Genomic DNA, 12,907 nt, shown 5'->3' on the forward strand with positions numbered 1-12,907 from the left:
GGGGCACAGGGGCAGTTGCCGGTCCTCCGCAGGTTCCTTCCCGGAACCCTCCTGGGCCGTTGGGTCTGCCTCAGAGCCTGGAGTCCAGCATGGGTGGGGGTCTGGGCAGGGCAGTGGCGGTGAAGCAGGAATTGCCTCGTTGTGTTTGTGGCATCTTGCAGTCAGCCCAAAGCCACCTGTCAACAGCCGGCGGGTTGGCCTGTCAGGGAGAGGAAAGAGGTGGGGTTGGCCTCATCTTCACGGCTTTCCTCTCTCCGGGGAGGGAGGTGTTGCCCCGTGAGAGACAAGGAAAAGATGCAAAGAGGCTGAGTGGCCTGCTGTAAGAGTGACTGGGAACCAGAAATTGATTCTAAGTAGGTCTGTCCCACCCAGGGCTGGTGTTTCCCTGCACTGAGAGAAAGGGCCTGGAGGGGGATTTGGCAGGGAGGCCCCAGGCCCACATACTCATGTTGGCCGGGCAGCTTCCAGTCTCGGTCTCAGGCTCTGGTTCCTCAGCGAAGTAGACCTGCCAGTCCAAGCTGCTGACCCACTCCTCGTATGCCGGGAGTGCCACGAAGACCGCAGGTCTGGTCGGACCTCGGCAAGCATCTCCAAAACTGTGCAGCCCAGCCAGGAACCATGTGCCCCTCACCTCATGCACCAGCGGTGTCCCAGACAGGCCCTGTCAGGGATGAGGTGACACTGGGCGACTCTTCCTTGTGCCCCCCTAGACAGCTGTGGGGAGTGGGAGGAGGCAAAAGGGGGTGGGAGCCGAGACCCTGGCATGCTGGGGGCCAGTGGGCAGCAGACCTGGTTTCAAATGAGAAGCCAGGCTGGAGGCCAAGCCTGGCACTTGGTCGTTTCATGAGCTGAAGGGTGAGGGATACCAGGAGTCTGAAGGGTAAGGCCTTGGGCCTAGGGCTCACCTCACAGAGGGGTAGCTCGCCCACAACACTGCTACACACCATCCCTGGCAGAATGGGGATGCCGTCACTCCCGGGGGCTGCGTGCAGCCGGCTACAGGCCCTGGGCCCCAGGAGGGTCACGGGCACTTTCTGGAGGGAGCTCGTGCCTACAGGGCAAGGGAAAAGATGGAGTTGTCCTGGTGGCCTTTAGGCTGGAGGGACAGCTGCTGGGGGCCCCGGCCGTACATACCTGCTCCTTGGCGGGCCAGCCCCAGGACCCAGCCACGTTCCCCATCAGGCATGCGGTGGTTGGCGTAGGGCAGGCAGAGGGGCCGAAGACTGGGCCCCAGTGTCACGGGCTGGGCCAGCATGAGGAGAGCCACGTCATGTCCCCCTTCTGGGTGGGTGTAGGCCCCATGCAGGGTGAGCTGTTTGAGGCCGTGTACCTCTGGCCCAGCCCCCAGCCCTACACTCCATTCCTCTGGGTTCTGGCGCCTGGGAGGAGGCAGTGTTGACAGTAGTGGGCGGCTGGGCTGGCAGCAGGGGTGGGTGGAGCGGATGAGGGGGGCGGGGGGCTCACCCGATGAAGCAGTGCGCAGCGGCCAGCACCACCGCCTCGGACACCAGGGCTCCGCCACAGGCCAGCTTCCCCTGGTGCTGCAGCCTGGCGTCCCACGGCCATGGGGAGGGGGCTCCCACCCACGGGCCTCCTCTCAGAGACCCACAGGCTGCGAGAGACAGATGACGTCATCTGGCCTGCTGAGTTCTCACTGTATGCCAGGCACTGTCCTAAGCACTTTCCCACAGCATCCTCCTGAGTTGAATTTTATTAGCCTCTTTTTGTAGATGAGGGAATGGAAGCTCAGAGAAGGGAAACCTCCAGCTTTGTAAGCACAGGCAAGTTAGACGGCTTAGGACTGAAAACCCAGGGCCCGAGCTTTTCACCCGGACGGTCTGGATGGTCCTGTCCCAGCCTCGTGGGAGTGGCCCGCTCATGCACCCCTCCAGACCTGGACAGGCCCCAGAATTCCTGGCTCACAAGTGCTTCTCCTATCAAGATAGCGTCCTTGCATGAGATTTGCATGTTAGTCACTTAATGCTGGAATGCTGAATGGGAACCTTGCCTGGAAATGCACAGCTTTCCCTAAAACCTACACGAGACCTCAGAGAGCCATCTTTCTACTTAAACTCCAGACTCATCAACGGCGAGAGCATCTATGGCCTTCATCCCTCAGAGGCTGTTCCCAGCCTAAGGGCTGGAAAACCAGAACCAAACCAAACTCACTACCACCAGTCGATTCCAACTCACAGTGACACCCCCATCCCCACCCCACATTGGGTCCCAAGGCTGTAAATCTTTAAGGAAGCAGACTGCCTTATCTTTCTTCTGTTGGGCAGCTGGTGGGTTTGAACCACTAACTTTTGGTTAGCAGCCAGATGCCTTAACCATTACACCACCGGCTGGAAGGGGCCTTAAAAGCCCCTGCATCGATTCTCTGTTCCAAGCTGCGATAGGTTTCTCTTGGCACTTCACCCACTGTCCAGTTGTCATGCAGGCCTGGGTGTCCCCACTGATCCCATGTCACACCCATTGCCCCTGGTCATACCTACACAGCTGTCCTCATCACTGATCTCAGGGGTCTCTGTGCTCTGGGTCAGGAAGGCTGCCCCCTGAGCGCAAGCCTGCAGCCAGGAGCTGTGAGCAGCCAGGTCAGTCAGTAGTGCTGGAGTGTCCTCCTGGGCACAGCTTGACGCGAAACTGATGATCCCGGCCTGGACCCAGTGTCCACCAGGTTCACGGCACAGCAGAGGGCCCCCAGAGTCCCCCTGGAGCCGGGCAGCGGAGCCCAGAATAGATGCCTGAGTCCCAGCCCTGGGCAGGACGGTCCTCTGCAGCCCTTCCATCCTCCCCCCCAGGTTGAGCCCCCAGCGGAAGACAGAACTCCCACCCCTCCTGTGCCCCTCAGACCTGGCAGGGCCCCTGCACCCCGGGCTGGGCACCCCCACACAGCATGCCGGGCCGAGCCGGGCTGGCCAGCAGCCGCTGGTGCAGTCGGTTGTAGAGACAGTTACATGTGGGGCGGCTGATGAGACGCAGGCGCAAGTTCCGAAGGGTCCTTCGAGCTGACAAAAGAGAAGGCCTGAGGCTGGAGTCTGGGCTCTGGGGGTGGGATGGGGGGGGGGGCAGAGGGAGACTGGGAGCCAGACAGTTGGGAGCTCTGCTGTGTGACCTGGGGCAAGCACAGTGCCTCTCTGGTCTGGGACAGCACTTACTATCGTTGCTGCCTTGATCCCAGCCGGTGGCCCAGCAAGCGGTCCCAAACGGGAAGCGGTGGGTAGGTAGAGGCAGGCAGAGGGGTGTGTGGGCTGTGGGGCGGGCCAGCCGCAGCAGGGCCAGGTCTGAGCCCTGGCTGTAGTGGTTGTAGGCCCTGGGCAACTGCAGCGAAGCCACGCCCACCTCCTCAGCCCCTGGGCTCAGCCCCTCCTGCTGCAGAGAACCCAGAACAACTGACCAGGAGTCCAGTTCTGTCGCCGCCATCCTGGAAGGGGAGGGACAAGGCCCAGTGAGTGCAAGGGAGGTGGGGGGAAGTGCATCATCAGGCAATGGAAGGAAGGACAAATGTCGCCTGTAATTCTTCCCTCTCTCAAGCTCCGTTTTCTCTCTCTAAAGCTACCATGAAAGGCTATTGGATCAACTAAGTAATACCCATCTGGCACGTGGTACTTTTATTATTCTAGGAGCAAAAGAGTCTGGTGGGGCTTGGGGAGTCACCCTCCCTCCAAAGGCAGAAACCCCCGTCTGACCCTGGTCATGACTCACTTTTCAAAGCAGTGGGCAGCGGTGAGGACCCAGGCATCTGCCACCAGGGAGCCGCTGCAAATGTGGACACCTCGCCGCCTCACGCTGGCCAGCCACGGCCACTCGCCAGGCACCGAGCTGCCCTCCTGAGGCTCGGGAGGGCCGGGGCCACGCTGCCCACAGGCTGTGGAGAGGGGTGGGTCAGGCTGACAGGCAGACCTCTGCCCTGCCCTCATCGCAGGCCCAGCAAGGAAAGCCCACATTCCCAGAGCTTACCCTGCTGAGTGGCCTGAAGACCTGGGAAGAGAGAGACATGAGTGAGATGTGGGGGCGCCTTACCCGCCCAGGTGGAGAGGATGGGTTGGGGGGGACAGGTCCCTGCCTGTGACTCTGTGGCAATCTCACCAGCCCCTCCCAAGATGAAAATATTTATATGAGGCAGACAAACACCTTTTATTGGAACCTATTCAGAGTGTAGACTCAGTCATTAATTTTCTTCGCTCTGCCGTGCTCAGCACTCCTGGACCTGAGGAATAGGGCCTGGGGGTCGGCCCGCCCAGGCCAGCCCTCCCCCAGACTTGGGAACCCCAGACTCCTGCCTCTGCTGCTGAGTCAGGGGAGGCAGCCAGGGGAGAGCATTAGCCTAATTGTCCTCTCAGCCGTGGAGGCCTGAGAGGAGGGATTACAGACCTGCGTGGCATCCAAGTGGAGGAGGGCCTCAAAGAGTTGAGACTCACCCCACCCTTGTTCTAACAACTCAAACTCCCCACCTTCCCAGAAACCACCAGAGACCCTAGCAAAGAGCTCCCTGCCCTCCCCGTTCCCCATCACAGGCACACACAGATTCGTCCTCTGAACATCTGAGCCTGGAGACACAAAAGGTGACCAACGTAAAGACAGGGAGACTGAGGAACTTGCCTGAGGTCACTCAGAAGTAGAGGCAGACAGGTCCAATTACAGCAGGACGGACGTACACACAGGCAGGACTCCACACAAGTACGTCCCCACACAGGCCGTGAGTTGCTCCCAAGAATATCACACCCATTTTGACAGAGACTGGCTCCCCACACACAATTATATGACCACAGGCAGACTGTCACATAGGACTGGTGACTGCCCACAGGTGGGTCCCCTCACACACACCAAGCTGCAGGGGCTGCTCGGGCAGAAGGTGGCCCCCAAGCCCCACCACACCACCCCCACCACCCTCGCATCCCACACACTGGCTCACCCCCTGTGAGGACCATCACTTCCAGGATGAAGAGCCCTGGTCCCCAGCTCAGCTTCATGATGCTCTGGGCCACTCCACCACCAGCAGCGACTTTGCTGTGAGAGAGGGACCGGACTCTCCCTGTCTCCACCTCCGCTCCACCCCTCGTTGGCTAGGAGTCAGTGTTGCTTTGCCCGGGATGGAAGGGAGTCAGCAGCTCCCAGCCCTGGGGCTATGGCTGTGTGACCCTGGGCTGGTCGCTACCCTTCTCTGAGTCTCAGTCACAGAGGTTCAAATCCCAGTCCCATCACTTGCTTGTGGCTTGTCTGAATAGCCCAGTTGTAGAAGGTAAAAGGAGCTCTGGTGGCTAGTGCCTAAGGCATCTGACTGCTAACCAGAAGGCTGGCGGTTCAAACCCACCAACTGCTCCGCGGAAATAAGATGGCACAATCTACTCACCCACTGCTTTGAAAAGTGAGTCATGACTGGGATCAGATTTACTGCCTTGGAAATCTAACAGGGGTTGCTATGAGTGGGAATTGCCTCAATGGCAGTGAGAATTTGAACATGTTTAGAATAGCTCTTAGCAGAGGTTTCAGTTTTGTCAGCCTGGACCAGTTGTGAAGGGGACAGTGGGCAGGCCTTCCATTTCAGCTTCCCAGGCTCAGGTGTGAGAGGGCTTCACACACCTTCTCCCCATCTCTCCTGCAGGGGTAGTGTGTGCCGGGCAGGGTGCCGAGAGGCCGGGCTCTGCTACTTGTTGGCTGTGAGGCTTTGGGGAACGCAGATACCTCTCCGAGCCGGCCTCCTCCCTGGGCAACAGTTTCAGCCTGTTGAGACTGGAAGACTCTCAGTCCGAAAAGAACACTGACGGTGCATCCTTTTTATCTGACCTCTCTGGTGGTGTAGTGCCTGAGGCATTTGGCTGCCCCCAGCCACTCCTCAAAGGAAGACTGGGCAATCTACATCTGTAGAGACACTGCTTAGAAAACCCAGAGGACTCACTATGACTTGGAAACGACCGGCAGTGAGTTGTTTTTTAAAAAAAAAACTCAGGCCAAAGGAGCGCTGGTGGCCCATGGTCTAAGGCATTTGACTGCTAACCAGAAAGTTGACAGTTCAAAACCAGCAGCCACTCTGAGGAAGGAAGATGGGGCAATCTACTTCCGTAAAGATTTACTGCCTCAGAAACCCAATGGGGGTCACTGGGAGTTGGAATCGACTGGGTGGCAGTGGGTTGGGTTTGGTTTTTAACTCAGGCCAACACAGAAGCAGCTGTGGGCAGAGCGAAACGCTTCCTCAACCCCCCTCCTCCCCAGCACTAGCTGTGTGGTCTCAGGCAAGTTACCTAGCCTCTCTGTACCTTGGACTCCTTATACAAAATAGGGATAACATGACTCAATACATGTTAAATCCTTACAATGACTGGCATGTGAGCAAATGCTTATTATACATTAAAACTCAGTGCCATCTAGTAGATTCCAACTCAGAGAGACCCCCCTGCCCCCATTGGGTTTCTAAGGCAGTAAATCTAGGGGCAGATTGCCTCATCTTTCCTCTTCGGAGCGCGTGACGGGTCCGAACCACTGACTTTTTGGTTAGCAGCCAAATGCCTTCACCACTACACCACCAAGCTCCTTCAAGGCATATTAGGAAAAACAAAAAATCCTCACCACCTAGCCCCTATCCCACCGTAGCTACCAAGACTGGCCTGCAGTGCTACCTCAGGCAGCTGGTGGGGTTAAGGTTAGGCTACAGGAAGAACTTTCCAGCAAATATGTATAGAACCAGAAGGGCAGCTTGGCTTCACAGGTGTGTGCCTGGCTTTCCCAGGACGCGAGGCCTGGCTTCCGTGGGCAGTAGGGACAAGCTGTCAGCTTGTTTCCTAGGGGTGGGGGCCAATTGTGCCCCAGGCTTTGCTGACTCCACATACTACTGATGGGACCAGACAACCTTCCCAGACACTCTCCCTCTGACTCACATCCTTCCCAGCATCAGAGAAGGCAAGGTGGGGGGTGGCCCAACACTGGGGACCCTGGTAGACAAACGGACCCTAGTAGACATGGCCAGCTTATTTAAGAAATTTTAATGCTCAGAACCTCCCCTCCCTGGGCAACAGCAGAAGTTTCGAGACTAGCCCTTGACGACAGGACTAGAGGCATTAGGGTGGAGGACGGAGGCTGGCACATTTGGTCCATCATCCTGTGTGGAGGGATGGTGCGGGCAGATTGCAGGGCTTTCTAGGGACCCAGACGTGGCCCTCTTGGGAAAGGTCCATGGGCCAAAGCAGAGCAGAGAAGGTCAGTCTGGCTTCAGGTGGGGGCTCAGTGCACTTTGGCCTTGCCTTGGGGTCCCTGGGCCCCTCGGAAGCTGAGCACTGTCAGGCCCACGTTGATGGCGTAGGTCGTGATGCAAACAAAGCAGAAATCATACAGCACGAAGAAGAGGATCCAAGCCAGGTAGACAGAGCCAACGAGAGACAGCAGGGAGCTCAGCACCAGTAGGACGGAGGCCCAGCGGCCCCGCAGGCAGCCTGAGGGACAGAGAAGGGTCAGGCATGGGCTTCAGCAATTGGCCTCCTCCAGAAGGCTGCCATGACTTCCTGGTGCCACCCCCCAGACAGCAGGGACTTTGGGGGAAGGGTCTTTAAAAACAGGAGACTCTGACAAGCCCCTCCATGGCCTTGGCTCCCCTAACTGCTCAGTGATCCCCGGGACCCAAAGGAATTTCTGAGTCTTTCCCCAAAAACTGGGATCCCAGGAAGTCATTAAGGGCCCTTCTGAGTATGACAGTACTTAAACCAAGTGAAAGACTCCTGCTGGCTCTCTCCATGTCCCCACCAAAACTGGGTCACCAAAACTCCAGGGAAGGGGCTGGATTGGCCAGGAGGGAAGGGGCGGGGCCAGGGCAGGCCCACTCACCTAGCAACAGCTGTAGTGTGTAGAAGATGCAGCCGAAAATGCTGTTGGACTGATTGAGGACACTGTCAGGGCCCAGCACGGGCTCCACCAGCCCAAAGCCCCGACCCCACCTGGGGAGGGGAGGGCCAGGTTAGGGATGTCAGCTTAGTGTCCTGGAGGGCTGGTTAACAAGCAATTGCTTGGGCTGTCTCTCTCCACCCCCACTGTGAGTCCAAGGGTCACTGACCTCTTGGGGTCCATCCCTTTGGACACGTCAGGCCTCCATGTCACTGTTCCCATCCTCCCCTATCTCCAGGCCAGGACTGGCCATGGATTCTCCATAAGCCCCTCTTTTCGTCCTCAAACCAAACCAAACTCACTGCCGTGGTCACAGCGACCACTCCTTGGGTTTTCGACGCGGCATCTCTACGGCAGTAGATTGCCCTATCTTCCTTCCGAGGAATGGCTGGTGGGTTTGAACCGCCAGCCTTCTGGTTAGCAGTGAAATGCCTTGGGCACTATGCCACCAGAGCTCACCTTTCCTTAAGTAATTCACAAGACGGCCAGGCTGGAGTAACGGTCGATTCAGCTTTACAGAGTTATCAGAGACTGGGATTCGGGGTGAGAGTCTCTTTGCCCTGGATACCCCCAAACCTCTGAGCTGCTGGCGAGTCGCCCACTGCTCCTTCTGTATTGTGCCAGGCCGTTAACCCCGCCTGGTCCCCATGCACCACTCCCCCAGGCGGCCTGCTCCGCGGCTTCTCACGCCTCCCACCCGGGCGCGCACCTGGAGGAGAAGACGCGCGAACAGCTAATGGAGGTGCCCACGTCGCAGAGCGCGCGGTAATCCTTGTCCCGGGCGTGCGCCGCCTTCACGTGCAGCGCGTAGAGAGATAGCACAAGGCCCGCGAGGCAGAGCGCGAACCTCCCCCACCCTGGGCTCCCCCAGGTGGCACCCATGTTTTCCGTCCAGCCGAAGGAGCTTACCCAAAGGAACCAGCCACGGGGCAGGGGCGGGGCGGGACACGGCCACGCCCTCTCCCGCCCTCCTGGCTGGGTGATTGGCTGACGTGAGCCCGTACTTCCTGATCCAATTGGTTGTTCCTAGGACTTGATGTGATGTGTTGTGAGGGTGCGTTAAAAACAGCGAGGAACGTAGGGACTGCTCCAATGGATTAAAGGACGTAGATACTCCTGGGCTAGGCGACTTGCTGGGTAAGACGGGAGTTGTAGTCGGAACAGCTGCAAGTCATCAACGGCAATGGAGTCTCCGTCTAAGGAGTTTTTAAAATTATATGAACGCTATGTTAGGAGATGGGAGCACTGGTGGCGTAGTGCCTAAGGCATTTGACTGCTAACCCGAAGGCCGGCGGTTCAAACCCACCAGTCACTCCTCGGAAGGAAGGTTGGACAATCTGCTTCCGTAGTGATACCGCATGGGAAACCCAAGGAGGGGTCGCTATGAGTCGGATCCGACTCCACTGCAAGTGAGTTTGGTTTGGAATTCTGATGTTAGGAGTTCTGGTGGCATAGTTGGAATCGGCTCCACGGCAACGGATTTCTTAACAGGTAACAGTATGCCAAGTCCCTGGGTGGTGCGGCTGGCAGTTGGAATGCATCCCTAGGCTCTGGGAAGAAAAGTTCTACTCTGAAACCACATGGAGTCGCCATAACAGTATGTAGCGCTTCCCCTGTGCCGAGTCCTGTTCTAAGCATTGCAACAGCCAGGAATCCTGCAGATACTGCATCCCAACCAGGAACCAAGCATTTCCCCTGAAATGAATGCTTCAGATGCCATTCGGACTATAGCCTCCTAGCTTTCTGAGTCTTATTAGCACCCCCAGCTTTGCACTTACTGCTTCCTCTCAATACATCTACCAGTGCCTCCTGCCAACCGCTCCTCCCTCCGTCAAATTCCCAGTTCCATCCCTTCAGCCATCCGAAACTCCCCATCCCTCTGCCCTGTTGTGGCACCTGCCTGGCAAAACCGAAGCCCCCTCCAAACGTCCTGGGCAGAACTCTTCCCTGCCCAGACAGCCCCATCTACGACCTGCTTCTCTCTCCCACCTGAGAAACACAATCTTTCACTCGCCTTTCCTCCACTAGCTCCCACCCTGCCATCCCTGTCCTCCCTTCACGGTCAAGTTTGTAATATTTACGTTCCCTCACTGCTTGTACTTCCTCACTTCTCCTTTGCTAGGCTTGGTGCATCATAAGCTAGCTTCTGTCCCTAATGCTCCCCAAAACACGTCCTGGTGTCTCCAGGATGCTAAATCCAAGGGATGTTTTCCAGTTCTTATGCTGCTTGACCTCTCAACGGTGTAAACCGGGGAGCACTCCCTCCTAGGAACTGGCTCTTCTTCAGGCTTCTGAGATATTTCACGCTCCTGTGGGCTTTTCTCCCGCTCTGGCTGCTTCTCCTGAGGTCTACCCCTCTTCCTAATCCCGGGACCCTGTGACTATGTTAGGTCACATGGCAACAGGGAATTTAAGTTACAGGTGGATTAAATTTGCTAATCGGCTGACTTTAAAATAAAGAGATTATTCTGGGTCAATGTAATCACACACACACACAAAAAAAAAAACTCACTGCCATCAAGTCGATTCTGACTCATAGCAACCCCCAGTGGGTTTCCGAGGCGGGAAATCTTTACGGAAGTAGACTGCCCCATCTTCCGCCCGCAGAGTGGCTAGTGGATTTGCACTGCCAACTTTCTGGTTAGCAAACAAATGCCTAAGGCACTGTGCCACCAGAGCTCTTTACTGTAATCACAAGGGGACTTGAAAGTGAAGGAGGAAACATAGAGAGTTGGAAGGAGATACGCCCATAGAAGAGAAGCACAGAGCTGCAACGTTCCTGGCTTTGAAGCTGGAAAGTGTTGTAGGAACAACATCCTGACCCCGTCAGGAAGAGCCGATGATGGCAGAAGGCTGAAGACTGAAAGCAAAGGGACTTCCTGAGTATGGAGACCCAAGGAGACAGAGAGAACCACTTCTCTAAAATGTCTGTTTCCTCAAGCAAAGGGGTCAGCATCATTACATAGGGAGATGGGACGGGGCCTGAACATCCATTGGACTGCCCGCAATGTCTTTGTTCCCGTCTTCCCTGGCTACTCCCGACTCAGCATCCCTCTTCCCAGAGTCGTCTTGCTTCATAGGCTGCGGTTCTCAGCCGAAACCAGTCGTGGGAGAAGGTTATGCTTAGAAGAATGTGTAATTGAAAATAACAAACCTAAAGAACTCAGCGTCTGTAAAGAGGCTGGCTATTCTGTTTACTTAAAAGAAAGCAAAAGGGAGGGAAAAATAGCAAGTTAGTCACTATGATGAATGTCTACTTTAATCATGCCTGCTAGTCTGTTAAAACGCTGTGATTTTCAGTGAGGGGCTGTGTTAGACTTGGGTTCTCCAGAGAAACAAAACCAGTAAAGCTTATGTAGAGAGAGAAAGAGAAATTTATCTTAGGAAAATGCCTCACACTCTTACAGAAGCAGCAAGTCCAAAGTTCTTGGGTCAAACATCAAGCTGGAGGCTTTTCCCGACTCACGCAGCCGCAGGGGCTGAGGAGCTCAAGGTTGGCAGGCAGTACACTGGCTGTTGACTGCAACGAATGACAAATCCAGGATCTCCAGGCCGAACGGTAGATTGTTCACTCATGGACAGTTGTAGGCAGCACAACAGAATCCCGATCCACAGAACAGTGTCTCTTTTCCCAGGATGTCCATAGATATACTGGAAGCAGGCCACACCCCTAGGGAAACTCCCTTTAAACAGATTGGCTGCTCAAAACATATACATCTCATCCCATCACTGGAATAACCACATCACAATTGTTAAACCACACAAAATTGTGGTCCAGCCAAGTTGACACACAGCTCCAACTATCATAGTCCACCCCTTGTCAACTTGGCAGTTGTGCATATCTTCTTAACCATATATAATCTCCAAATAAGGACAATTATAAAGTCATATTTGCACCTAACATGATATGCTAACACACGTACAACTGAATTGCATTACCTTATTTATATTTCACAGTTCATAAGGGAAACAAAAATATTTGATGCACATATACAATGAAGAAATATAATAGTCACAGTCTTCATTTCTGCAACTGGTCACGTGGTCGTAGCTGATATTCAGAAATACCTTCTTCCACCACCCATTCTGTATTTCCCTTGCCCTCAGCAGCACTTCAGCTAGTCATGGTTCTTCGCCTGGTGGGGTGACCCAAACCTTTATTCCTGAAGGGTCTGGGTCATTAGCAGTCATATAAGAATTGGGTTGCTGTAATTTTCCATTGACTTTAATCACGGGGCATGGTAGTACAAGAGATGTCCTAAAGAATCTCCTGTATCCCAGATATATTCTTCTTTACCTCCATTATGTAAAGCCAACCCAATTTCCCTTGGTAATCAGGATCTATCACACCAGATAGCACAGTAATGCCCTTCTTTGTCTGTTGATCCAGAGGCATGAGGAAGCCACAATGGCCAGGTGGCATTCTTAATTTCCAGTTAATGCACTCAGTATTGTGTCTCCAGGTGGGAGTGTTCCTCCCTTTGGGACTAAGATCTCCAGACCCACAGAGCATAAGGCAGCAGGGACAGGAAGCAAAAATTTTTTGAGTGGGTCACTAGGGGTAATAGTGAGTGGTACCACTCCCGTTTCCACCCCTTGGTTCCTGGACCCGTGAATCCTGGCTATTGGAGAAACAGAACTGTATCTTGGATGCTGGTTTAGAGCATATACAGCCTCCTGGAGAACATTCAGCAATGTCTTCCATGGCTTCTGCCTCAGGCAATGACCCAGCAGGAATAGTTGCACTAATCCCATCAAACTGAGGAGGAGAGGATAATGGTTTTACAGTAATCCCTTCAGATGGGAGGGATTCAACAGAATTTACAGGCTCTACATCCTGATCTTCCTGACTATCTGCCCATATGTCCCCATTCCAGGTTTCAGGGTCCCATTTTTTTTCCCAATCAATGCCCTCACTTTAACTTCATACACTATTCTGGGTTGGTAATTTAACTGGCATTGTAATTCAGTCACCCTTACAATATGACTCTCGGTTTGGTTTTCAGCAATATCAGCTCTGTTACTAGAAGAAATA

The 12,907-nt window shown here is 54.9% G+C and overlaps 2 protein-coding genes across 2 annotated transcripts; both read right to left on the minus strand.

Moving 5' to 3' along the window:
* Window positions 1–179: 179 nt before the first annotated feature.
* Window positions 180–4,973, minus strand: PRSS53 (serine protease 53). The gene is made up of 11 exons (XM_007950306.1): window positions 4,916–4,973; window positions 3,961–3,981; window positions 3,706–3,868; window positions 3,159–3,424; window positions 2,854–3,008; window positions 2,492–2,711; window positions 1,465–1,612; window positions 1,135–1,379; window positions 906–1,051; window positions 445–661; window positions 180–199 (listed from the first exon to the last, which is right to left on the minus strand). Exons 1-11 carry the CDS (start codon window positions 4,971–4,973, stop codon window positions 180–182), a joined length of 1,659 nt encoding a protein of 552 aa, XP_007948497.1.
* A 2,245-nt stretch (window positions 4,974–7,218) lies between these two features.
* VKORC1 (vitamin K epoxide reductase complex subunit 1) lies at window positions 7,219–8,754 on the minus strand. The gene is made up of 3 exons (XM_007950267.1): window positions 8,582–8,754; window positions 7,816–7,925; window positions 7,219–7,427 (listed from the first exon to the last, which is right to left on the minus strand). The coding sequence occupies exons 1-3, from the start codon at window positions 8,752–8,754 to the stop codon at window positions 7,219–7,221; spliced, it is 492 nt and encodes a 163-aa protein (XP_007948458.1).
* Between the last annotated feature and the right edge of the window lie 4,153 nt (window positions 8,755–12,907).

Source organism: Orycteropus afer, unplaced genomic scaffold, assembly GCF_000298275.1.
Source record: "Orycteropus afer afer isolate SDZICR_OR568_19922 unplaced genomic scaffold, OryAfe1.0 scaffold00266, whole genome shotgun sequence".
Classification (NCBI taxonomy): domain Eukaryota; kingdom Metazoa; phylum Chordata; class Mammalia; order Tubulidentata; family Orycteropodidae; genus Orycteropus; species Orycteropus afer.

Bases quoted from the DNA above. Each gene is read 5' to 3' on its own strand.
- VKORC1 (XM_007950267.1), bottom strand. From the start codon at position 8,754: ATGGGTGCCACCTGGGGGAGCCCAGGGTGGGGGAGGTTCGCGCTCTGC. The intron at 7,926-8,581 runs GTGCGCGCCCGG...TCCCCTCCCCAG, and splicing joins TCGCGCGTCTTCTCCTCCAG to GTGGGGTCGGGGCTTTGGGC. The intron at 7,428-7,815 runs GTGAGTGGGCCT...TCTGTCCCTCAG, and splicing joins CACACTACAGCTGTTGCTAG to GCTGCCTGCGGGGCCGCTGG.
- PRSS53 (XM_007950306.1), bottom strand. From the start codon at position 4,973: ATGAAGCTGAGCTGGGGACCAGGGCTCTTCATCCTGGAAGTGATGGTC. The intron at 3,425-3,705 runs GTGAGTCATGAC...CTCCCCTTCCAG, and splicing joins GCTGCCCACTGCTTTGAAAA to GATGGCGGCGACAGAACTGG. The intron at 200-444 runs GTATGTGGGCCT...TCTCCCTGACAG, and splicing joins AAGCTGCCCGGCCAACATGA to GCCAACCCGCCGGCTGTTGA.